This window comes from Mytilus californianus, unplaced genomic scaffold, assembly GCF_021869535.1.
Source record: "Mytilus californianus isolate M0D057914Y unplaced genomic scaffold, xbMytCali1.0.p SCAF_7, whole genome shotgun sequence".
Lineage (NCBI taxonomy): Eukaryota > Metazoa > Mollusca > Bivalvia > Mytilida > Mytilidae > Mytilus > Mytilus californianus.
In genome coordinates this window covers 66,123,449-66,148,537 of record NW_026262723.1, presented here as the reverse complement: position 1 = coordinate 66,148,537, position 25,089 = coordinate 66,123,449, and the positions used below count along the sequence as shown (strand labels likewise).

General features: G+C 32.0%; 1 protein-coding gene across 1 annotated transcript in view; it reads left to right on the top strand.

Annotated features, from left to right (window-relative positions):
- LOC127708048 (uncharacterized) overlaps nt 1–23,119 on the top strand; it is a 68,298-nt gene extending 45,179 nt beyond the window's left edge. The window contains exons 7-10 of the mRNA XM_052212843.1: nt 20,244–20,335; nt 20,700–20,768; nt 21,725–21,872; nt 23,043–23,119. Of these exons, the coding sequence (XP_052068803.1) occupies nt 20,244–20,335; nt 20,700–20,768; nt 21,725–21,872; nt 23,043–23,077 (344 nt within the window). The 3' untranslated portion in view covers nt 23,078–23,119. The remainder of the gene's footprint in view (nt 1–20,243; nt 20,336–20,699; nt 20,769–21,724; nt 21,873–23,042) is intronic.
- Nucleotides 23,120–25,089: the final 1,970 nt, after the last annotated feature.

Here is a 25,089-nt window from a genome sequence, read left to right as displayed (position 1 = left end):
GTATTGAATATGAGACAGGGTTCACCACAGAATGAAAATCAAGGGTGGGGGAGAAAGTTCATCAAATCAGAGACTTTGTGTTGCGTAGTCGAATCGATTCCTTGTGCATGAATTATTAATTATATGCTTTACAAGTATTGGTCATATATATAGCTAATTTGGAAAGGGGGTCTCACACAGATTTTGTAGTTGGTCCTATAAGTGGTCACCACACTTGTAGGAACATATTAAACAGGGAGAGTAAACACCTGATGTGGTTTCCCAGATTGCAGGAATATTCTGACAAATTTTATCTAAATTGTCTTATGGAAAACCACATGGTAAAAAGGACTAAAAAGATAAAAAAAAATATTAAGTCTCAGAGAGCAACCTGAAAAACAAAAATGTAAAATATATATAAGAAGGATTATATGTTCTTCTTTGTGGAACAATTTCGTGAGAGGATACACACATATTCAACCCTGTGTTATGTTTAATTTCTTTTTTAACAGTTAAAATGGCCGGAAGACACGTTTTAATTACTGGTAAGTTTTGTAATTTCTACACGTCTTCATCCTTTTCGATAGAATCAAAATCAGGATGTAATATTTGATGCTGCTGATGCTCATGATGAAAGTAACACTGTAAATGCTATATATATATATATTTTGTTTGTAAATATTGAAAATAGAAAAGAAATTGAGTCGTTAGGACTCAGCGGCTATAAAATATTTGGTACAAAAGTCGAAATACGATTACGTTTGTATAGCCATTCCACCTACATAAAAATCAATATATTTATCAAAATACAAAATTATGCAAATCTTTTTTCCTTAAAAACCCTTAAAAATACGATATTCACAGTACTAAGTACAGGCTAGAATTAACTATATAAAACCGTCGCTTTACAACCTAATTTTTTGGTGCCAAAATTTCCTACGCCTACACTTACATGTATTGCACATGCGCAAGAAGACAATCAATTCCCGTTATATTTAAGTGCCTCGGGAATTTTTTAGTCTTCTTTCCACTAAATACATTTATACTCAACTATTTAAAGAAAAACACAACACAAACTTATGTTTGTTGACTAGCTCGTGTACTGCATAGAGCAACAAAGATAATAAATATGAAACTAAAACTGCAAGCCTAAAGTCTTTGATACGGCTAACCTACTTTCTACGGAGTCGGCTACATAGCCGTCTTTGCTTGAGTCGCTCTTCCATCTACCATGGCGCTTCCAGTACCTTTCTTTTACACCTGAATTTGCCGCCATAGTGGCACCACCAGACCTAAGCGAATGCAACCCTAGATTCAATTCAGGTGCAACTAGTTTTAATCTCTTAATAACGCACTCCCTAGCAGTAGTGTAACTAATAGGTTTGTCAATACTAATTAAAGCATATTTTTTCTTACTTCTGTATAATGATCGAAATAAAAACATATCAGTATCCAAAGCTAATTCGGCTAAACTAACATATCTAAAAAACATAGCATAAGGACAAGCCAAAGTATGCCCTTTGCAAATTAAAATCTCGTCACTTGATCTGTACTGATCAGTCTTACTCCTCCTAATTTTGATAACTAAATGATCATCTTTTACAATAATATCGTTACATCTAAGTTGACTTAACTCGTTAAAACGTAAAAAACCACTGAAACCTAGCACAGTCATCAAAAGATCCCTAACCACCAGTAAATCTGTAGAAAATTGAAACATAGAACATAACCGAATTAAGATATCAGTAGTGACTGGATCTTTCTTATTTACAACAGGTTTAGCAATTCTTTTAGCTGATTCAACTAAACTTTCAACAAAAGAATTATTTGTAGGGTCAATTTGACCACACATTTTATGTGCCCACTTAATTGATTAAACAGCAGACGATACTGTACTGTAAGTAAATCCGGAATCAAACAAATTAGACAAATACAAAGCAATATGTATAGGCGAGGCAGGCATCGAAATTAAGCAATTTTTAGTAGCAATTTTTTCCCACTTTAAAAAACCATAGTAATATTTTTCCACAGTACTGTCACTTCTTGATTCCAATAAATGTGTAGATAAGCTGGCAACCAAACTGTGTAAAGGATGAGTTTCGTCAATTCCACTGTGTACCACGGCGTCACGTACATACTGTTCTTGCTTTATTCCTGTGCAAAAGAAATACTACAATCAAAATCTGATTTTAAAAGCAATCAGTGTAAAATTCAAAGGATATACTCCGAAAATACCATTATTGCCTCTCCCTCTTACAATTAAATGTTCATTTGTTAAACGCACCTTCTTGCTCTCAACAAAAGTACAATTCGAATTGTGTTATAATGCCCAGAATGGAGCTGATTTCCAAAATGGAACAACAAGAGTACTGTCAGCGCTACCTGCTCATACTTTTCTAATGACCTTGGATATCAAATTTGGTGGTGGTACCAGCCAGTTATTTTCCCCTTGCCAATTTTGAGTGAAAGCGTCAATAGCTTCAGTACCTTTGCACCAACATTTTGAATTAAACCTAAAACATTTACTGTTATAATCAGTAGCAAATCTATCTATAGAATGTTTTCCCCAAAGCTCATCAAGCATTGCAAACACTTCAAAATGAATTCCCAAATCATCACAATCTGAATATCTACTTAAATTATCAGCTTGTTTGTTTTGTTTCCGAGGAACCTGTTGTGTCTTAATACTAAGTACTTATATTGTTTTCTGTGCACAATTCATTTAAATCGCAAGCAATCTCTTGAAGCTCAGACTTTCTACTACCGTTCTTTATTATGCTTGTAACGTTTTTATTATCAATATTCAGTTGAACTGTGTGATTTTTTAGCATCGTAACAGAACTTTTTACTACTCTACTTACTGCTTCAAGCTCTCTCCATGTAGAGCTTTTAACACTTTCAGATACCGACCAGTTACTAGTCACAGTTATCAAACTGTTATTGGGAACTTCTAGACCACAATCAGTCATTTTCATAATACAATCAGAGTCACAGACAGACTCTGTATCAGCTGGGACTACATATCTCCCAAAGCCGACACCTGAAGCGTCAGTATACGCCATAAAATCACAAAAATCTGACTCATGCAGATTAAAACCCTTTCTATTGAACTTTCGTAAGTTCTCAAACCAAAAATATAGCTCTTCAATAGCAACAGAATTCAATACTACAAGTGAGTTCCAACTTGCTCTCATTATAAGACAATTGTAAAGTTCTCTATTTCTAAGTCGACAAACGTTTCCCATTACAGTCATCATTGATATTATTTGCCCAACAATACCAGCCACAAATCTAGCATTGTACAAAAGATTGCCTTTACCTATATTTTTAAATGTTTTGGCAATAACCGAAAGACGTCTTTCGACTCTCTCCTCGGTAATACTCAATTTTCCAAATTTCATTTCCCAAAATAACCCTATCCAAGTAATATTCTGTACAGGCAACCATATACATTTCTCTTCTGCTATTAAAAAACCAAACTCTGTCAAACTTTGTCTTATAAAAGTGCTAACACGTTGTGCGCAATCGAAATTACTGTCTCCACCCAAACCATTATCTAAATACATTATGATTCTCAAACCTTGACTCCTCCAATACTTAACAACTTCTTTTGTAAGTTTTGTGAATATATGACCAGCACTAGCAATTCCAAAAGGAAGAACATTAAATACAAAATATCTGGTTGTCCCTTCAAAATGCCAACTAAAACCTAAATACTTTCTGTGGTCTGGAAATATTTCTATATGATGATAGGCGCTTTTTAAATCAAAACGAAACAGATAATTTCCTTTATTAAATAGTTGCTTTGCAACTGACCCATCCTCAAACTTAAATTTAAACTGATGTATGCACTCATTGATGTGTCTGCAATCAAGAACCAATCTAGGTTTTGCTGATCTGTTATATGCCACCGTTAATGAATTTACCACATACGGTATTTCTTGTACTTCTGAAATACACTTCTTGTCTAAAAATTTAGAAATTTCAGCATTTACAAAAACAGAATTATCTAAAGATGATTTATTATTTCTGAGAACACAGCTATCTGGAAGGGTTTTAAATGGTATACCATAACCTTCCTCGATTACTTTTAAAATGTACTCACTTGTACCCGACTCCTTTCATTTGTGAATTGCTTTATTTAATTTACCTACTGGTGTCAAAACATTCACCTGTAAATTTAAATGACCAGACGTCTGCTCATTACCTTCGTCATACCTGACTGAACAGTTAACACAATTGACCATTTTTTCGTTTACCTCTTTGTGAACAGAATTCATTAAACGACTTCCCCCTTCTAAATCAAAATTTGATGTGTAGCTTAAATCCCAAGCTTAATTACAACAGTTATTAAACATTTAACTTAACTTTGGTCATTTCTTTTCAGGACACTCATTCTGCCAATGAACAGGCTTGTAACAATTGTAGCACACACCAGGCTTCCTTGATACCGTCTGTCGATCTCTGCTTCCAATGGAACTCGCTGGTTTTACATAAGGGTCAGCGCGGGATGTCCTCTTTACTCTGTCTGCTTTGATCTTCCTTTCAGCTCTGTTTTGTGCCCGAAATATCTTTCTGTCGTCCTCGGAACCATCCGCCTAAGGATTTGCAGTATACTCCTGCACCAATTTCCACCCACATTCTGAAGAATCTGCCATCATTACTAATTTTTGCCGATAATTCAAAAGTTCAATACCTTCAGATATCTTCTGTTTAGCCCTCGCGGAAGATGGATCTATTGGCTCTATAACAGCTTCTGATTCTTTCAAAGCAACGGACACTTTCTGGTTAAACTTATACTGATCTTCACAAATATTCCTCTGGAATTTATAACTGTCTGTTGATAAAAGATCATTATGTATACGGTTGAACTATGCGTCTGAACGTTCTTTCTGTTGTTGATCATATACTTGAAATTTAGAAATAAATAAACTGTCCAACTTTGATAAAAATTCATTCTACGATCTATTTACTTCTTCGCTAACGGTACGTTTAACATTATTTTCAAAGTCATCCATATCGTGACGGTGAACGGCACTCACAAAATACGATGTTCACAGTACGAAGTACAGGCTAGAATTAACTATATAAAACCGTCGCTTTACAAACTAAATTTTTGGCGCCAAAAATTCCTACGCCTACACTTACATGTATTACACATGCGCAAGAAGACAATCAATTCCCGTTATCCTTATGTGCCTCGGGAATTTTTTAATGATTAGGTTAGTTTTGCCTGTATATTCGGAATAACGCAGGTATCCTAAAAAATCCCATTATAACTGCAGTTTAATGTAATATAAGTGCGGATCGAAAATACCTCTCTGTAAAAGTTAATACATCTATCATAGCACATTTAAGTTGGTTAACGCATGTCATACTATTTTGCTAGATGAATAAACAGATCTCACTAGGATATAATGCATGTCATACTGTGTTGATAAAGGTAATAGAAAACAATGTACAACTGTTTATGTTACCAATTTCGTGAAGCAACAACCTTTCAACATTGTCATGTTGTGTAAATAAACTGTGATGTATAATGTATTATCAGGAAATATGTCGATTTCATTCGATCTGTTTCTTTTATAGTATCTTTGTGTCTAAACATGTTCAATTGGTGGTGGTTCTTTGCACTCAAGTATACTCGTCATTAGTATCGCAGATCCGGTATGTTGTGTGATCACTCAATGTTTTTCTTCGTATTCGAAATATGAAAATAAATAAAATAATGCTCAAAACAAAGTAAAAATTACATATATCAATAAATCTATAAAACGTGATCTATATATTTATTTATTGTATGACTGGGACGATCATATCAATTTGCGTTGTGGTACCATACTATCCATAACACCTTCTTTTCTATATAGTCATTGTTCTAATTGGAGACAACATAGAGAGACGATAAAGTTGATTTTCATAAGCTAGAAATATCCTCAATTTATTCAACGTATTTATTCATCGTAGATCTGTACTCCTTAACCTTTCCTCATCTGTAAGACATTATTAATTGTCCAAGACAATATTAAATGGATAAGGTCAACTGTGTTGAGAAATCATTCTAGGTATATTATTTAATGAACTGAGGTATACTTTGGAAATGGTTATGCTGCAGCTGCGTTAATCTTTTATCACTCCTCATTGCAGAAGTATTATTATATACTTATATCTGTGTATTATAACGGTCTCTATAGTTGTGATGTTTTGAGGTCAATATTGTTGTGTGTGAGAAAGTCTGCAGGCGACGGAATGTTTACATGGAAAAGAAAGTATAAAAAATAATTGTGAATGGGCATGCGTATATGAACCATGAATCATAAAAAAAGATATATAAAATGAGCTTTACATAATTAAAATGTATATGTGAAATTGAGTTTATATTAACTAGTAGCTAAGATCCAAACATATGTTGTGGAGTGTTACTCCAAGTCATAGCATGTTACGAACTTATTAAACGTAAAGGGTAAATGCATGTAATTAGAACATTTGCATTATTCACGCATCGGGATAAGTGCACAGATCGACGTATACCTATCGGGCAGATTTGTATAAAATAATAATTTAGCCCCGACCTCAATTAAAATTAAATGCATTATAAAATATCTTCATCGGGACCAACTTGACTTAATTTATCCTTTCCTCAAATACGTGTTATACGATACGTCGATATAGATACGCCAGCAAATACGTGAATAATGTAAATGCTCCAACAGTGGATGACTACAGAACGTACTTATTCCGAAAAAGTTTTGTCAAGAAGTTCCCATATAGTATAGAAATTTTAAGGAACGTGGAACAAAACTATATTATACAACCTGATGCAACTTCTCCGTTTCATAGTTTCATATCTTACATCGTATATAAAATCTAAATAATGTATGCCACTTCTATGCCATGGGATTACAGTAAACATGTAAATGATAAGACAGAATATCCTATTAACATTTCAATATGTATATGTATGATATACCGAGATGATATATTACGAATGTATTCAGTAATTGTAGTGAGTTTAGTCTCTTACTCAAATTGTAGATATGTGTACGTCCCTAACAATAAAGGCTAGAATAGTACTGAATAGATTAAGATATAATTGGTCAACAGTAAATCATTTTTAAGGTGCATACCAACAAAAATAAAACGAGAGAATAATAAATTTCGAAATTATTGAATATGATTATCCAAATATGTTACCCTCATCAATAGCATTGAAACTGTATAAACTGTTTCTTGTAAAATCAATAATGAAATTGTATGTTTCGAAAATCAACTAATGAAGATGAGCATTTATTTAGTAACTATTCAAATAGGCAAGTAATATGAACGACATTCAGATTGCCCTCAGAAAATTAAAAATGTACAATAAACCGACCTGTCTTGAAAAAATTAACGTATACCACTGCACTTTTCTTGTATCCCTGGTGCTTTCGACTGGAGAACCATCGTACACAAACATCACACAAGTTGGCACTCCGAGGCGGGTGGGGAGCAAGAAGGAGAACTGTGGTTTATTTTCATCAATAGTACCGCTTAAGTCGACGCTTGGGGCCGTCTTGACCTTGTTGTAGGGTATGAATGATTCATTCATTGTTGAAGACCCTACATCAACTGTCAAGATGAAGAACAGGAATGAAAGCCCTGTTCATTGATAGTTTTCTATGTTTTCTATGTATTGTGTGCGATTTTGTCCCATGTACATTTACTCCATATCCTTTCATTTTCTACAGTTTAACCATAGAACTGTCCAAAACTATTGTATGCCTCCACCCATATCTTCGAAAGCGTATCCACCTGTTCCGCAGCAAAAGTCGATGAGCCGACCAATAAATCAACTATGACCGAAGATCGATCCCATATTATCCATATAAGTTATGTTTAATGACGAACTGTTCTTGTATATTACATATACTAGTACACATTGTTTATTCATTAAATGAAAACATTGTAAACGACTATAATTGAACTGGAGCTAATATGAATAACAACGCACAAGCTATCCATTTCACTATACTAAGTATTAATTAAGGTACTTGTTAGACATGTCCAGCAGTGAATATATGAGAATGTTAACGCCAACTGTCATATCCACAACATATTCAGCAATCTTACAATGAACAAAATTGTAATATAATCTTAAATAAGAATTGATGTACAGCTCGTATACATCTGCATAAGTTCCAGTTAAAATGTTGTGTAAAAATATAAACATTTGAAACAAGCGTGCCAAATCAACAAAGTTAATCTCTCTGCGTGTAATAAGTCCATTTCTAAATGATGGTAACATGTAGTTGAAATATTTCAATAAAAACAAATAAAATTGTTACAAAAAAAACATGTATATCTATTGCCTATACAAAATTATAACTGCTACATAAAAACAAACTTTCTGATAATTATAGACGATGTTGGGGAGGAGTGACCTCAAGATTGACACGCCTGATTTATCAAATAAAGTAGACTATCAAAACACTGCGGTTAAACAATTGGCAATCAATAAAGGTTGCATTTCTGTAAATATAGACAATGAAATTTCCCATAGGAACTCCTTTTACGGCTTAAACTGTACCACTTTTACTATGAAGTTTCGAAAAAAAAATATCCTAGAATGGAAAGCTCATATGCAGTACTATTTTTTTCAAAGGTCAAAATATAGGGCTGTGCGGCATTTTTTCAACATTTATATGCCCCGAACTTCTAAGAGTTTAAACTTGTACTTAAATTCTGTTCTACCCCTATCCCACTTTTGGTCTAACTTAGAATTCAAGGCTGTCGCTAATTGTTTTTATTTATACAGGTAACATTCCCAAGTTATGTCTCTATGAGATGAAACATAGAGATCATAACTGGGAACCAGTACGTAAACAAAATAATTTATCTATGAATATTATATATATACCCAAAAGAGGCGTGGTTTGTGAAACAGCTGTATTTACTAAGTGGAACCTAAATAAGACAAAAATAAGAGATAGAGTAACAAATGGCAGCTGCAAGGAAATAAACACTTCTAGTTACTTTATAGTATACCCGATGTTAAATTTCCCGCTGATTATTTTCTTTTATTAAGAAACAAGGGTTCCAAGTCTCTCAGGTAAGATTTACCTCAGGTGGATTTCAGATATAGTTGTGTTAAGGCTTGGATTATATTATATTATCTATTGGATACTTTCTGTAAAATGCGTGTTATATGCGAAGAATGATAGCCTAAATTAATCATTTGACAATGTTTAAATTCCCATAACCACGGAAAGGAATAATTTCTTATACTAAAGATCTGCCCAGTAACAGTGTAGGAAGATATGCATTAACATATATTGTTGGAGAACTTAGGATTCTCTTAATCTGACGATTTTATCACTAATTGTCAGGGGATGAGTATCGGAAATCCAGCATCTACGACTAAGGTGTACTCGCCGCTGTGCTAAATCGTGGCCTTTAAGTATATAGAAAAAATAAACCAAATCGAAATTAAACAATAAGATTTAAATGCATCAAATAATAATAATAATAATAATAATAATAATAATAATAATAATAATAATAATACAATAATGAGTATTATATATTTGAAATGAAATCTGTGCATTGCCATGTGATGAAAAAAATTAACATAATATAATGACTAAGCTCAACGTTTTATATAATAGTTGATCAGAAAAAGGAGAAACACATTTACAGCTAAGTACATCATTGCTAGAAAAACAAACTTCATGAAATCCTTTACATTTAAGTATTTACATATATAGATATATTTAAATATCTATAAAATAAAGCCTTAAGTTAAGATACATAAAGATCAGCAAATATAACCTTTTCTTAAAGGTTATCAATTTATCGCTGTCGTAAGATCTTTGATTATTGTCAACTTAATTCAATATTTTATTTACGTCGCACTTATGCATATAGATATACAATACAATCAAAAAAGATACATTTGCTTGCTTATACATTTGTCAATCTAGTCTGTACAGATAATTGAGAGACGATAGAATCTAACACAACATGTATATATTGTGCAATAAAGATTATACATGAAGTATGAAAATATATAGCATAATTGTATTGTTATATCTCGGCGTCTTTTCAAAATAAAATTACTATTTTTGACACTTAATCTTAAAATATCTCGATTTACAAATAAAAAAAACATTTTTTGACAGCCTGTTCAACTACTAAAATGTGCATCGATTTAATAATGAGGATAACGTAAAAAAAAACCAACATGATTTATATCTTCAACAATATTAAAACAATCAAAACAACACCTCTCTTCCAGTTGCAAGTTTTTAAACTTCCCAATTTCCAGTCTAAAAGGTATCATCCCACATCCAGATTTAGCAAAAGCAAAAAATCCGTAAAAGGGTTCCAACGATTTACATTAGGTTTCATCAACATATTGATATTGTTTAAAAAATATTATAATATAAAAATAAGAAGATGTGGTATCATTTCCAATGAGACAACTCTCCACAAGTGACCAAATGACACAGAAATTAACAACTATAGGTCACCGTATGGCCTTCAACAATGAGTAATACCCATACCGTATAGTCAGCTAAGTTCTCAACTTGTTCTGCCCATAACCCCGTGCGGAAGAAGATGCATAAGTTATACTTTTCCATTCATCAATATGTTTTATCAAACATTTGTGACATGACTGTATCAACCAAATTATTTTCTTTACACAAGTGTTGGTTAAAAAAAAAAACATATTAAGTTCAGTGAACTGTTTTTCAATCATGATATATACATTTTTATATAGTGCTTTACATTTATTTATATTAGTTCAACTCATTCTACAAATAAGAGAGTCAAAACATGCTTCTTTCTAATAGGCTAAAGGTAAATCAAATAATTAGAGTTGTTGAGATACAATTTTTGAAGGTGAAATCAAAGTAAAATCAGAACAGCAAGTTGTATTACGGCGTGTGGTTATAATTAATAATTTTTAACTGTTTATTCATGTGATGATTTCAATGATAAAACATTGTAAGTTCTTAAATGTGCCTGAACGTAATTCATGATGATATTCGTATGCATGAACATAACACTCAATATTCTGCATTACAGGATTAGTAGCCATTGTTAGTTTATTTTATCTTTCAAGTGTTAATGGTGAGTTACCTTTAATGTTATATTAACTATAGTACATCGCATCTTACATATTTTACAGATACACATTTCTGAGAAAAAAAATGATGTTATATATATGTGTGTACCATTTGCGTCAAATAAAAAGATTCGAAAAGGGAATTGCAAATACCCGATATAAAAATTTCCTTTTAGGAAGGGACAAGTCGCGCTCATCAAAAAACCCACTCTGGATCAAGCATGTCAAGCAAAACAGTTCTCTGAAACTGACATTTTGAAATCATCCCTTCGTAAATTTTACGGACGCCATCACGAGTTGGTTGGCCGTTACCGAATATCCGTTTCACAGATGATAGCGGTTATGTGCCTAATGTCGTAACTACAATCCCGTTCCCTTTTCCCGAATGTGATCACCAAATTAGACTTATTCCCGGGTTTGTACTAACATGAGCAACATGACGGGTGCCACATGTGGAGCAGGATCTGCTTACCCTTCCGGAGCACCTGAGATCACCCCCAGTTTTTGGTGGGGTTCCTGTTGCTCAGTCCTTAGTTTTCTATGTTGTGTTTTGTGTAATTTTGTTTGCCTGTTTGTCTTTTTCTTTTTTAGTAATGGCGTTGTCAGTTTATTTTCTTCTTATGAGTTTGAATGTCCCTTTTGTATCTTTCGCCCCTCTTTTAAGATGCTTGAATTTTAATACACTTGTTTTGTGTTTTTTTTTTAAAGACAATTGGCATTCAATGAGGAACCTCTTCGCGTCAACGTGTTCTAAAGAAAATAAAAAGAACCTGGCAGTCATTCTTGACTTTACCCTCCGCGATATATCTGATGTCATTCAATTGAACACTTCAATGTTTGGTGACTATTTTGATGGCATATCTCCCTGTTTTTACTAACATGATTAATGTCAATAGTGGGACATGATCTGATTACCCTTCTGGAGCATACCTGACTTTATCATCGGTTTTGGTCTTGTTTATGTAACTCAATCGTTAGTTTCTGTGTAGTGTTTAGTAAACTATCGTTTGCCTTTTTTAACGTTTTGTTTTGTTTTGTTTTTGCTATGGTGTCTATTTTTTCCGACTTATTATGTTTGTTTACCCGCTTGCTATCGTCTCCCTATTTTTGTTTCAAAGTATCTAATTTCCTTACACTCTACAGTTTATCTGGTAAACATTCATTGTTCCGAATACGACTTTATGGATTGATCAAAGAGTGATTTGACAGGGTCCCATTTTATCATGTCAAATGTATAGCGAACAAAATGATAAGTACTGGATATTCCAATGTGTATTATTTGTGCATTTCTAATAGCCAATCCTTTATTGCTATAAAAAGAAATAAACTATGGTCAAACTTTTTATAAAGATCTATCTGTGATGGATAATTTCAGCTCTCAGTCTGTTTGTTTTATTCACGCATCGTTGTCAATATAATGGAATTTGATGCGACTGTCACACAAGTGAGAGGTTAAGCGCTATTAAACCAGGTTCAATCCACCATTTTCTACATAAGAAAATGCCTGTACCAAGTCAGGCATATGACAGTTGTTGTCCATTCGTTTGATGTGTTTGTGCTTTTGATTTTGCCATTTGATTAGGGACTTTCCGTTTTGAATTTTCCTCGGAGTTCAGTATTTTTGTGATTTAACTTTTTAACATATATTCATAGATCAGTAAAATTTACAAACGAAAACATTTCCCAAGAAATCTCTAACAGATCCAATTTCCAATTCTATTTCAATCAAACGCGTATATATTATAACACTCATTTTGTCCCTGATGTATTTGACGGTTATGTTGCAGTCTTACTGAATAATTCTCACAAACGTTAGAAAGATTGCAGTCATTCCTTTGAATTCAGATCAAAATGCTTTGCAAAGCTTAATGAAAATACATCGATGTCAAAATGAAGTCATTTTATATCGTGATCATTATTATCAACTAAATATATTTGTTGTACAAGACAACTCAATATCCTACAATGATTTTTATTTTACAAATACAGATGTACGAAGCGATCTACCCTCTCGCTGAATCCCGATTCCATCCCCAGTGAACCCCGTTCTCTCTTTACGGAATATTCCGGACCTAAACGAATCCCAGTTTCCTCACTAGAATATTCCGGAATCAATCTGACCACTCCAAAGGGATTTACGTATAATTATATCGTCTCCTGGTGTCCCCATTTATTGTGAGTCAACAATTACCTTCATGTTACTGTTTGAGCCACAGTTCATTTGGGTGTACTGTTTGCAAGTCGCATCTATACAATGTCGATTTCTGTAAAGACTCGGAAGGTTACAAAATTGACATATAATCGTCAATGTTGAACGGTTTAAAACAATAAACTTACATAGTCTGAAAAAATAATGTTTTGTTCTAGCTACTGAGCAGATCCAGACGTGTTATAGATATTGGTAACTTGAAGTTTTGATTAATTACTTAGTATTTTAGGAAAAAAAAACAAAACAAATAATACAAGTATGCAATTTTGTATTAGAAATAACTAAATTTGAAAATCTGATTATATTTTTATTTTTTAGGATTAACATGTTTGTTTTGCGATAGAGCTGTTAATATCACAGACTGTCTTACACAAAAAGCGTCATGCAAAGACAACGCTGAGGTAATGCATTGATCAAAGCATTTTATACAATACAAAAAAGATACTTCACTTGTACAATAATAACAATGAGACTGAGAAGACAATTAAACAAAAATACAAAAAAAAGCGCCGAATATTAATATATTTTACGAAATATGATTGAAAAAGAAATAAAATCATAAACTACAATTAAGATTTTATATTCAGATTTTATTGGTTCTTTGGTTTAATTGCATGTATGTCTGGTTTGAGTTTGATGACACTTTTTAAATGATTGTTTTTATTTTTATTTATTTATTTCTATTTCATATTTGAACAATGCTTAGATGTACAGCGATGTACTTTAATGGTTTTTGTACATGTTAAACCAAAGAAAATGAACGATTTATCACAAAGACTATATTTGTTTTACTTACTGAACATAAAATATTAATTTTCGATATCCGCTTGCTTTTATAACTAAACACGACAAAAGCAGAACTGTTTGATCTATGACAAGTTTTTATATTTACGGTTGAAATGATTTTGAACACGATAATGACATGACTATACTGCCGCTATTTTCATACGGCCTTCAATAATCAGTGAAACCCATATCGCAAAGTCAGCTGTAAAAGCCCCTGACATGACAAAATTTGTAACATATATATATATATATATATATATATTTGATTTATTTTAGGCTGCATTATACAAGAACTCAAATATAGTAATTTGAAGTATGTAAAATATCTAATAGCATTGAAGACCAATTTCGTTACATTTTATATACATTATGTATTCACGGTTCATAAGTAACCACATGAATTAACAATAAGTGCATTTTTCAGCAATGTTTCCTCGTCAAGACTATTCTCCCTGATCTAACCTCTGTATTTTCAGCTGGATGCAGATCTAAACAGGTAGGAATTATCCTGTTGGTAGATCTCGAAATGACTTTAAACAGTTTGGATTTCATAACTTATGAAGGAAGCATGCATGTTTTTAAGTTAAACAACTTATTTTACAAAAAATGATGATCTCCAAAACGGAGTAAGAAAACACTAGTAGATGAATTTTAGTCTTAATCAGTCATTTTGAGCTTAATTGCCTCTGCAAAGTCTGAACAATACTAAATCAGGTTCATTTTTTGTCAATTGTCAGAATCATCCACTGCAGTAATTTCAGTACTGTTCAGACAATTCGACTGCTGTCAATTCAGTAATGTTCAGTAGTTTTTCAGACAATTGAGTATGTTATTGATGTGTACAGGTAAATAGCAACTACTGAACAGATCTTAATTGACTGCAATTAAATTGTCTGAACAGTACTGAATTTAAGTCTGAAAATTGACCTAAATAAAATTGAGAACGGAAATAAGGAATATGTCAAAGAGACAACAATCCAGCCAAAAAACAGAAGACAGCCGAAGGTCACCAATAGGTCTTCAACACAGCGAGATAATTCCGCACCCGGTGGCGAGCTTCAGCTGGCCCCTAAATAAAAATGTGTACTATTTCAGTGAAAATGGACGTCATACTAAACTCCAAAACATAAAAATGAACTAAAATTATAAAAACATACAAGACTAACAGAGGCGAGAGGCTCCTGACTTGGGACAGGCGCAAAAATGCGGCGGGGTTAAACATGTTTTGTGAGATCTCAACCCTCCCCTTTACCTCTAGCCAATGTAGAATAAACAAACACACAGCAATACGCACAGTAAAACTCAGTTTAAAAGAAGTCCGAGTCCGATGTCAGAATAGGTAACAAAAGAAACTAAGCAAAATGACAATGATACATAAATTAACAAAGGACTACTAGCAGTTACTGACATGCCAGCTCCAGACTTCAATTAAAGTGATTGAAAGATTATGTCTTCATCATATGAAAATCAAGTACAATCCCTCCCGTTAGGGGTTTAGTATCATACCATCATAAAATATATGAGAAGAACATAACCCGTATCATGCCAACAACTGGTTTTAGAACAAATAAGTTTATTTCCAATGCAAAGACCCTATGAATGAATCAATATTAATACCAAAATATGCCATCTTCAATGACCTGACAACAGTATCGTAATTATATCCCTTCTGAATAAGTCTGTTTAAAGGTTTGGTTAGCTTTTTAGGTGAATGTCGACATTTTTGTGCTTTGTAATCACCATAAAAGATTGGATGTGAAATACCTGAACGTATAAGATGTCTGTATGTTGATTTATATTTACGAATAATGTCCTTGTACCGATGATAAAATTTAGTAAATGTTTTGACTTGTTTGGGATATCGAAAACCCTGGTGAAATAATTTTTCAGTAATACAGAGATTTCTTTCGTTAAAATCAAATACGTTGTTACATACACGAGCGAATCGAACAAGTTGAGATATATAAACACCATAAGATGGTGACAAGGGAACGTCACAATTTAAAAATGGATAATTAACAATAGGAAATGAAAAATCATCTCTTTTATCATAAATTTTGGTATTAAAACTAAAAATGAAATAATAATTTATTGTTCCGTCTTTTATGAGCTGTTAGGATCCAAATGATCGTTTCAGATCATAATTGGGGTACTAGTGCAAGATTTGTCGACTGGTGCTATATATGCATCATCATTCGTAGATTCCGTTGACACATCCAGATGAACCTGTAAAAATCAAGAACATGATACAAATGGTTATATAGTCAGATTTATATAAAAACAAAATATTGAATCAATGACAATAGAATCTTTTATGATGACGATCGTAGAATGAAGAGACCCTTCAAACACTTGCCTCTTAATATAGGCGGCTAGCTGTTTTCAGATAGGATTATGTATTATTGAAATGATAATAGTTACACCAAGGTCTGACATATCTTGCATTTTAATCGAAACGCTTCCCTTGATTTCATGTATCAAACGTAATCAGTTGGCACAGTATAAATTCCAAATTGGTTTACCTCTTGAATATGTGTTTCTCTGGAAAATAAAAAGAAAGTGAACACTGCAATTTCACATATGAGGAGACGATTAACATTTTTCCATCGCAGAACAAATATCTAATGAAAATGATAATATTAAGATTGACAAAATACATATTTCAGTTTGATTGTTTTTTGTTCAGGTGTGCGATTTGATAGCCAGTGCAGTTGGAAAAAGAGATAATGTGGCTTGTGCACAGTGCTGTGATGATCCAATTAACAGTACAACATTAATCCCATGCAACGGTTACCTATGCAATCAGAGTAAATATATTCTTTAAAAAAAAAAATTTATACATACGATGAGTGGTTGAATTTCAGACAAGATAAATTAAGAACACAGACTTGGAAGCAAGTTTTTGTGATATCTATATAAAACGAGGAGATTTGCATTGATTGTCGACGAGACAACAATCCACCAGAAACCAAAGTTCGTTGAAGATAGCAACTATAAGTCAACGTCCAGTCTTAAAAAATGAACAAAACCCATACCGTCAATTACGCTATAAAAGTCCTCAAAAAGAAAATATAAGAAATGATTCAAACAAGAAAACCAACGCCCTAATTTATGCTTGAACAATAAGAACAAATTGAGGAGGTAGAAACCAACGACAATAGCTGAATTACAGACTCCTGACTTTGTACAGACACATACAGAATAATGCGTGTTGAACATGGCTGTAAGCTCTCATCCCTCAATCATTCCTGTTGGTTCTTGATGATGATAAATCAAGAAAACCCCAGAAATCAATGTAAATAATGTCCAAGTGTTAAATTTTCAAAAAACACCATATTCATACAAGAAAGTATTATAAACATATTTTGAAAGATATGACATAAAGCAAAATAATCACCAAATAGATTCCTAAGTTGTTTTAGAGGATGTACACGTAGGTTTTAATTATCAAGAAAAAATTAATAGCTGTGATTATTTCTGATTTTTCCAAGTAAAATGAGATGCATGCAATAAGATATCATATTTCAACCCTTAGTTTTAATCAAAACTAATTTAAAACGGTGCAAGTATGAAAAGAAACAGTGCGTCTCAGAGATAAATTTGTATGTTACTTCCAAATATGCAGGAAATCCGAAAAGTAATTTGGCGTTGCAGCTTTAGTACATTATCAAATTGATGCATTGACATAATTTTAAAAAGATAACAAAGTTTACTAGGTGTCATTCAGCTACTTTTTTATTTTACTGTTTTATTGTGGGCATAGATGTAATTTGTAGGCTTTTAAAGTAATTGAAAAATATAATAACATTTCTAACTTGTTTGACCTTATGGGTAAAACCATGTATATTCTGTAGTTCTTTGTTTTTTTTTCTTTTATTGTAATTCAACTTTTACAACTGTGAAACATAAGTCAATATAATAGTAACCTGTGTATTGTTGAAGCCTGTATGTTGACATCTAGATTGTTTTGGGGGGATGGGGGTCTTTTGTCCCATTCCGGTTTACCTAACATCTATTATTCATATCTAAATTTGTTTTGTTTTAAATACCAATACTGCTTAACAGAAATTTGACAAAATCTTTTTCCTGAGTTTTTTTTTTTATTATTTTATGATAAATAAATTTTACTTACTTGTATACTTCAACATGTACTGGTATGTTATATATGTATTTTGTAAGGCATCGTATAAATTAAAGACAAAGTCACACAAAAACAAACGTCCATATAAAGACAAATTGCCACATAAATAGAAATAGCCACATAAAGACAAATTCACATTAAGACAAAAAGACACAGACAGTCACAAAAAGACAAATGTATGGAAATTAGTTGTCATAGTGATCATCTTTTGCAGTAAAATTAGGAACCGCTCATCTTAAAGAGACAAATAGCTACATAAAGACAAAAATTCATAAAAAGACACATTATAACTTAAAAACAACTCGTTACACAAAGACAGTTAGTTACATAAATACTAGAATCCACAAGAAGACAATAAACACATAAAGACAAACACTAGCATACATACAGTCACATAAATATGTGTTTTTGTTATGCCTACCTCATTTGGTTGGCACTGTTGGTCAATAGAGCAATCATGTTGGCATAACAAAAAATAGTATAAAGACAAATAGTCATATGGAGACAAACAGTCAAGACACAATCAAGACAAATAGTCACATGGAGACAAACAATCAATTTTATAGCCGACTATACGATTTAGGTTTTTTCTCATTGTTGAAGTCAGTACGGTTGCCTATAATTGCTTACAAATACTTCTTCTGAATTTTGGTGGATAGTTGTCTCAATGGCAATCATACCACATCTCCTTATTTTTATATACCTAAGACGAATAGTCACGTAAGGATAATTAGTAACATAAAGACAAATAGTCACATAAAGACAAATACACACATAAAGAAAAATAGTCACATACAGACAAATAGTCACATAAAGACAATGGTCACACAACTACAAATAGTCACATAAAGACAAATAGTCACATATAGACACATAAAGACAATACTCACATATACTACAAATAGTCACATAAAAGCAAATAACACAATATTATGACAAATAATTACATTGAGACAATAGTCACATAACAACAAACAGTCACATAAAGACAAATAGTCACATAAAAACAAATGGTCAATAAAGTTCACTGGTCGGGCTTTTACTCTCTAGCATGTCAAGAGGAAATATACATAATAATGAGTGTATACGCGAATCTCTTATTAATATAAAATTAAAGTAAGATCCTTACATGTAAACTGGCTTTACATTTATATAGGTAACAACATGTTTGAAATCCGTCGCCAGGATGAAAGCTTTGAAAAGAAAATATTTCCAATTTATTTTAGTTGTGGTTCAACAAAATGCTCGAATATTTAATTCGTCTAACGATACTTAAAGGGGCATAATTTGTCAAGTCCATGTTTATCGATTTGACTCAAATTCTTATAATTGATTTATAACATACAAAAACCTATATTAGAATTACAAAAAGTCAACAAGAAAAAACAAAAAAATAACAGTGCAAGAACTCGTTATAATGATTCAGCATTTCGTACGGTTTTAGTTTGTAACCCGGATATGTTTTCTCTCAATCGATTTATGACTTTTGAACAGCGGTATACTACTGTTGCCTTAATTTTATACCAGACACCATATAAATCTAATAATCAATCGAGATGACCTCCGAAAACAGTCGAAAGACATATAATCAGATATAAACATCAATGTAAATAGACAGACAGACAGACAGGCACGTGCAGTCGTATACTGACGATTTGTCTAGTTCTTATTGATTCATGTTATTGATGTATGTAAAAAAACGTATAAACAAAAATACCGAACTGCAAGTTAAATTCAAAAATGACACAACTGAAGGAACGAATGGTAAACAACTCCCATATTTCCGACTTGGTACAGGCATTTGCTAAATATCAGAGTGGGTTTAACCTGGATTAATAGCTAGCTTAACCTTCCACATCGTTTTAGCTGTATAAAAATTATTTTGAAAAATCTTATTTTTGTTATCTAATTCGTAGTTAACGCCCCTTCAATGTTGGCATATTATTATTTTTTTAACGGAACTCACTTAAACAACTACATTTTGATTTTAAAAATCTAGCATTGTTTTACCACATTTATAGATCCTCAACCAGCAGGATCAACCTGTGGGGTGTGTGACAGAGTCAGTAATCCAAAAGATTGCTCTGTTGACCAACAGTGCCAACCAAATGAGGTAAGCAATATTTATTGATTCCAGTTAATCGCACACAAACATTTGTCCATTTGTTCATTTTTTACCCTTTAAAATTACACAATAACAAAATAACAAAAATAATGTATCAATTTCAGTCAATTCAGTTTTTCAAAATCGGTAATTACAATTTGAAAAATTAAATAAAATTTTTAAAACAAGTAGTTTCTAAGGAATCGTCAAATAAATTCAGGATATTACATTAAGTTCAAAACATAAAACTATTAAATAAAAAAGGTACGCAGCATTATTTCTAAAGAAAATAGAATATAAGTATATTAATATCATTTCCAATCTTATGTTTATATACAGTCGAATTGTTTGTCGTAATATATATATATTATAGGTTTGCAAGGTCAATACCCTCTTTACTGGTGGTGGTTTAAAGTATGAACTTGGATGTGAGCTTAAAACTGTAAGTTTTTGTATTTAGGTAGAAGACAAGCTGAAATTTGTTTTAAAACGTTAGAGAATGTATCACTTCGTATCAAATCCCTCAGACTATATAGGCCATCATAAGTTTTGTGATATATACTTTTTAAATAAATAAATAAATATGTATTCAGATTTTTAGGAAAACAGTCATCCAGCAATTTGAATAGGTATGAGATCGTCTAAAGTTGCACAAAACAACAAATAATTATATAAGTCTATAGAAAAATGAAAACAACACGCTATATATTAAATGCGTCCGAAGCGCTTTTCTGGATTTACCTTCATCAGGAACGCTCAAATCCGAATATTTGAAAGCCAAGGATGTATAAGAACCAAAACAGTTGAAGAGCTATATGATTTGTGTAACGATATTGATTATAGATAGTTATGTTTAAGTGAGATAAAGTGATTTCGTAATAACAAACATTTAGGCACAACAAATTAATTGTCCTCTTCGGCGTCAATCTCATTGAAGAAACATTTTGAAAATAGAGGATAAATATTGGTAAGAAGTCGTTTTCAAACGTTTGGTCTCGAGTGACTGATTAGTGTCTTATTTTGGAAACACACGTCATGCACTAAGATTTATACATGTATTTTACTATTTTTCAAGTAAAGACCAAATTTACAAGTTATGTAATTTTACAGTTCGTTTCAAAGATATTCAGGCTCGGGTAAATTATTGCAATACAGTTTGAATAATGTAAGCCTTAGATTTTTAATATTGAATATAAAAACTCGAATTTTATACGTAAAATATTAAGGTTTGAGATTAAAATTCAAATTCATTGTATCTTTATTTGAAATTAAGATACCAAGTTCGACATTCAACATTTGACGGCCTTCAGCAACCAATTAAAAGACAATAAAACTTCCTGTAATACATTTGTTTTGCGAACTATTCGATCAATATCAGAAAGTTTTATGATTTTGCAGATATGTGATACAATTTTGAAAGAATATAGAAGCACTCATACTACAGTGTTTATAGGTAGAAGAGCTGACCACGGAGATCTTACGCTATGCTCTGCCTGTTGTGATACTTTAAGTTGTAACAAAGACCAATGCTCTGAAGTTATTAAAAGTAAGATGGTTATCTCTAAAAGTGCAAACATTTTTAAACTATTCAAAAAAAAAAAAAAAAAAAATCAAAAAAAAATATAGGAATGAACAAAATGGAATTACTCCTGGAGAAGCAAACATGTTCATGTTAAAGAGTATGGTTGTTAAGACCCAAATTTAGAGCAAATTTTAAACTTATAATAAATGATCTTAAATCATCTTTTACATGACTATGATAATACGTGTTCAAGAAATAAAAACATATTTCAAATTTGATGAGTTACCATAACAGTAAGCCATGACGAAATTATAATATTTTGTACAAGTTCTTTTCTTCTTTTTTTTTCGACTTTTAAGCATATCTTGGATTAAAAATGTATAGATACACCAAAATAACAACTTTAATGTTTGGATATGCAATCTTTCGTTAGATTGCATTCTTCGTTTAAACATTATCTATAAAATATTATGATGTCGTTTTTAACTTCTTTACATACAAAATTTAAACAGATATACTTAGAGAACACATTGTTTCAATATTCTCCCAAAATGTTATTGTTTAAAGCATTGATCAAGATAAAAGCATGATAAAAAAAATCTATAATAAATGAGATATTTGATTCAGTCCTCGGATGTGCAATGCTGCACTTAAAATTTACGGTTGCTCTCGAAAAACATATTTCGAATTCATTCTGACCATTGTGACTTATTTGCATATGAAAATTAAGTCTTAATTGGCTTCTAACATATATTCATTACGTAAATTGTAGAAAACGAATGTATACAATTACGTTTTTATTGTAATACTATTATTAGCTACGCCTTTTTGAAAGCCAAAAGTATAATACATTGTTAGAGAATTACATTTCAAAAAGGTTTTAATAGAAAAGCCTTTACCGTCCAAGTCCAATTTCCTTTAGGGAGTTTAACTTTAGCTTCTGCACAATTATATTATATTTCAAAATGAAAATATATATTCAAAACTATCATTCAAAATATTCAAATAACGAAGCACTAACTACTTGGCAAATGGTTGTTCTAAGTTTGATAAACATAATCCTTTGGTAGCACAAACGCGTATGAAATGATTACCGTGGGTGTAGCACATGTTTATGAAAAACATATTTTTAATAAAGTTTGTTTGAAAATAACATATCTTTTTAATCATATCTGATGTTTTTTTCTTTTATAGCTCAGACATGTCACAATTCAAGTATTTGTGGTTAAGAAACACAAGGAAGGATTGATTACACAAACATACTGCTTGAGTTCAACATTGTATAATAAAAGACTTTTGAATTTCGTTCTTACATTTTGTAGGCATCTAAAAAATTTGGAACCACAATTTCAAAATAAAAAAAGGATATACTATGACAGCAATCAAATATAATAAAAACGACAGATACCACTATCGTTGGAGGAAGACAAATGCAAACTATTATGATTGACAAATTGTTACACAGAAGAATGACCTATGCGTAACCCAAAAAACAAGCCTCCACTTAAAAGATCTTACGTGATTTAAGATGCTGCCACCAAATGTGTTGCTTATGATAAGTAATAGAAATCAATGACAAAACTTGAACACAGAATGAAAAACAGGAACATCTCTTTGATCATTTGTGTAAAAGATATAGTGTAACGGTGAATCAAGTCATGCTAACTTACAGAGAACCAACATTCTTTGCTCGAACTTCTGATATTATAATTTTATGAAGAAGAAAAATCAGTAGAAGCAGAGTAATTTAGACTAACTGACGAAAGGTATTAAAACATACATCCATCATTATCATGAATTCTATATCGCACTAAAAAAAATTATAAGACCTGCATTAACACATCTGAAATATCATATCTATTAACACTAATTCCTCCTCCTTGAAAAGACATCTTATTAAAATTATTTATTTGTATGTTAGTTGAATAGCCAACCATCAAAAGTTATTTATAAAAATATGGAGATGTGGTATGATTACCAATGAGACAACTATCCACCAAAGTTCAAATACAGTGGTTGTAAGCAAATATAGGCAACCGAACGATGAGAAAAACCCACACTGTATAGTCGGCAATAACAGGCACCGATATGAAAAATATGAAACATTCAATTGAGAAACCTAACGTCCTCATTTATAACAAAACAATTTACGAAAAAACAAATATGACAAGACATGAACCCATGACAACTACAGAACTGCATGTTTCGACTTGAGACAGGCACTTAAAGAATATTGCGGGGTTAAATATGTTTGAAGGCGCCAATTATCACCTAACCTGAGACAGTTTGTGTAACAGTACAACATATGAACAAACTATAAAAATCAGCTGAAAAGGATTTAACTAATCAGATCGGAACAAAGCCAAAAAACCTAAAAAAAAAAAAAAAAACTAACAAAAAAACAGACCGGTAAGCAATAGTACATATAAGAGCGCCGTTGGCAGTGCTTTCATGAAGGGTATGCGTAGATATCCAGGTAGCGATCATGTTACAGGTTATACTCCAAATAATCGTAACATACGTAGCATACATATCTCTGATGTCCTATTATACTCCTGTAACTGTGTTTGGTATCAGGATATCCTCATATTAGAGTGTCAGTATACAAGTTAATATTTACTTAGGTGTTTTGCAAGTATGTTTGGAAAATGCATTACAACGGATACTAAGCTGATCCGTAGTTATAAAAACGTATAAAAAACTACCGAACTCCAAGGCAAATTAAAAATAGGGAAGTCCATTTCATAATTCGTGATATTCAACTTACCTTTTTACATGCGTGTGATTTTTTAGGTCGAGCCTTTTTTTACTTTTAAAAGGGGAGGCGGTTATCTAAGTGTTTTCTCTCCATTTACAATTTTCCGTTCAATTTAAAAAAAAAATACAAAAGATACCAAGAGGTTAACAAAGTTGTGCGATCTACAACCTCTGTTACTCTTTCTTTTTTTCTTTTTTATTGTCCCTCGTTGCGCGCGCCGATGGGTACACAGTAAAAGTGTAGGATTATTTGTCAGAATATTTTCATGACCGTACTTTATCGTCATTCTGATTTAATAATATTTTCAGGAGTTATCGGACTCTTAATACAATAACCTCTTTGGAAACCTTTCCTCATTCCTTTAAGACTCTACGCCAGAAAATGTTCATGTATGACAGGATTTTTCTGTCATAATGTTTAATTGACTATACTTAAGAGTGATCTTGAGATGACAATTTTTGTAGGAGATATAGATTTTGACGA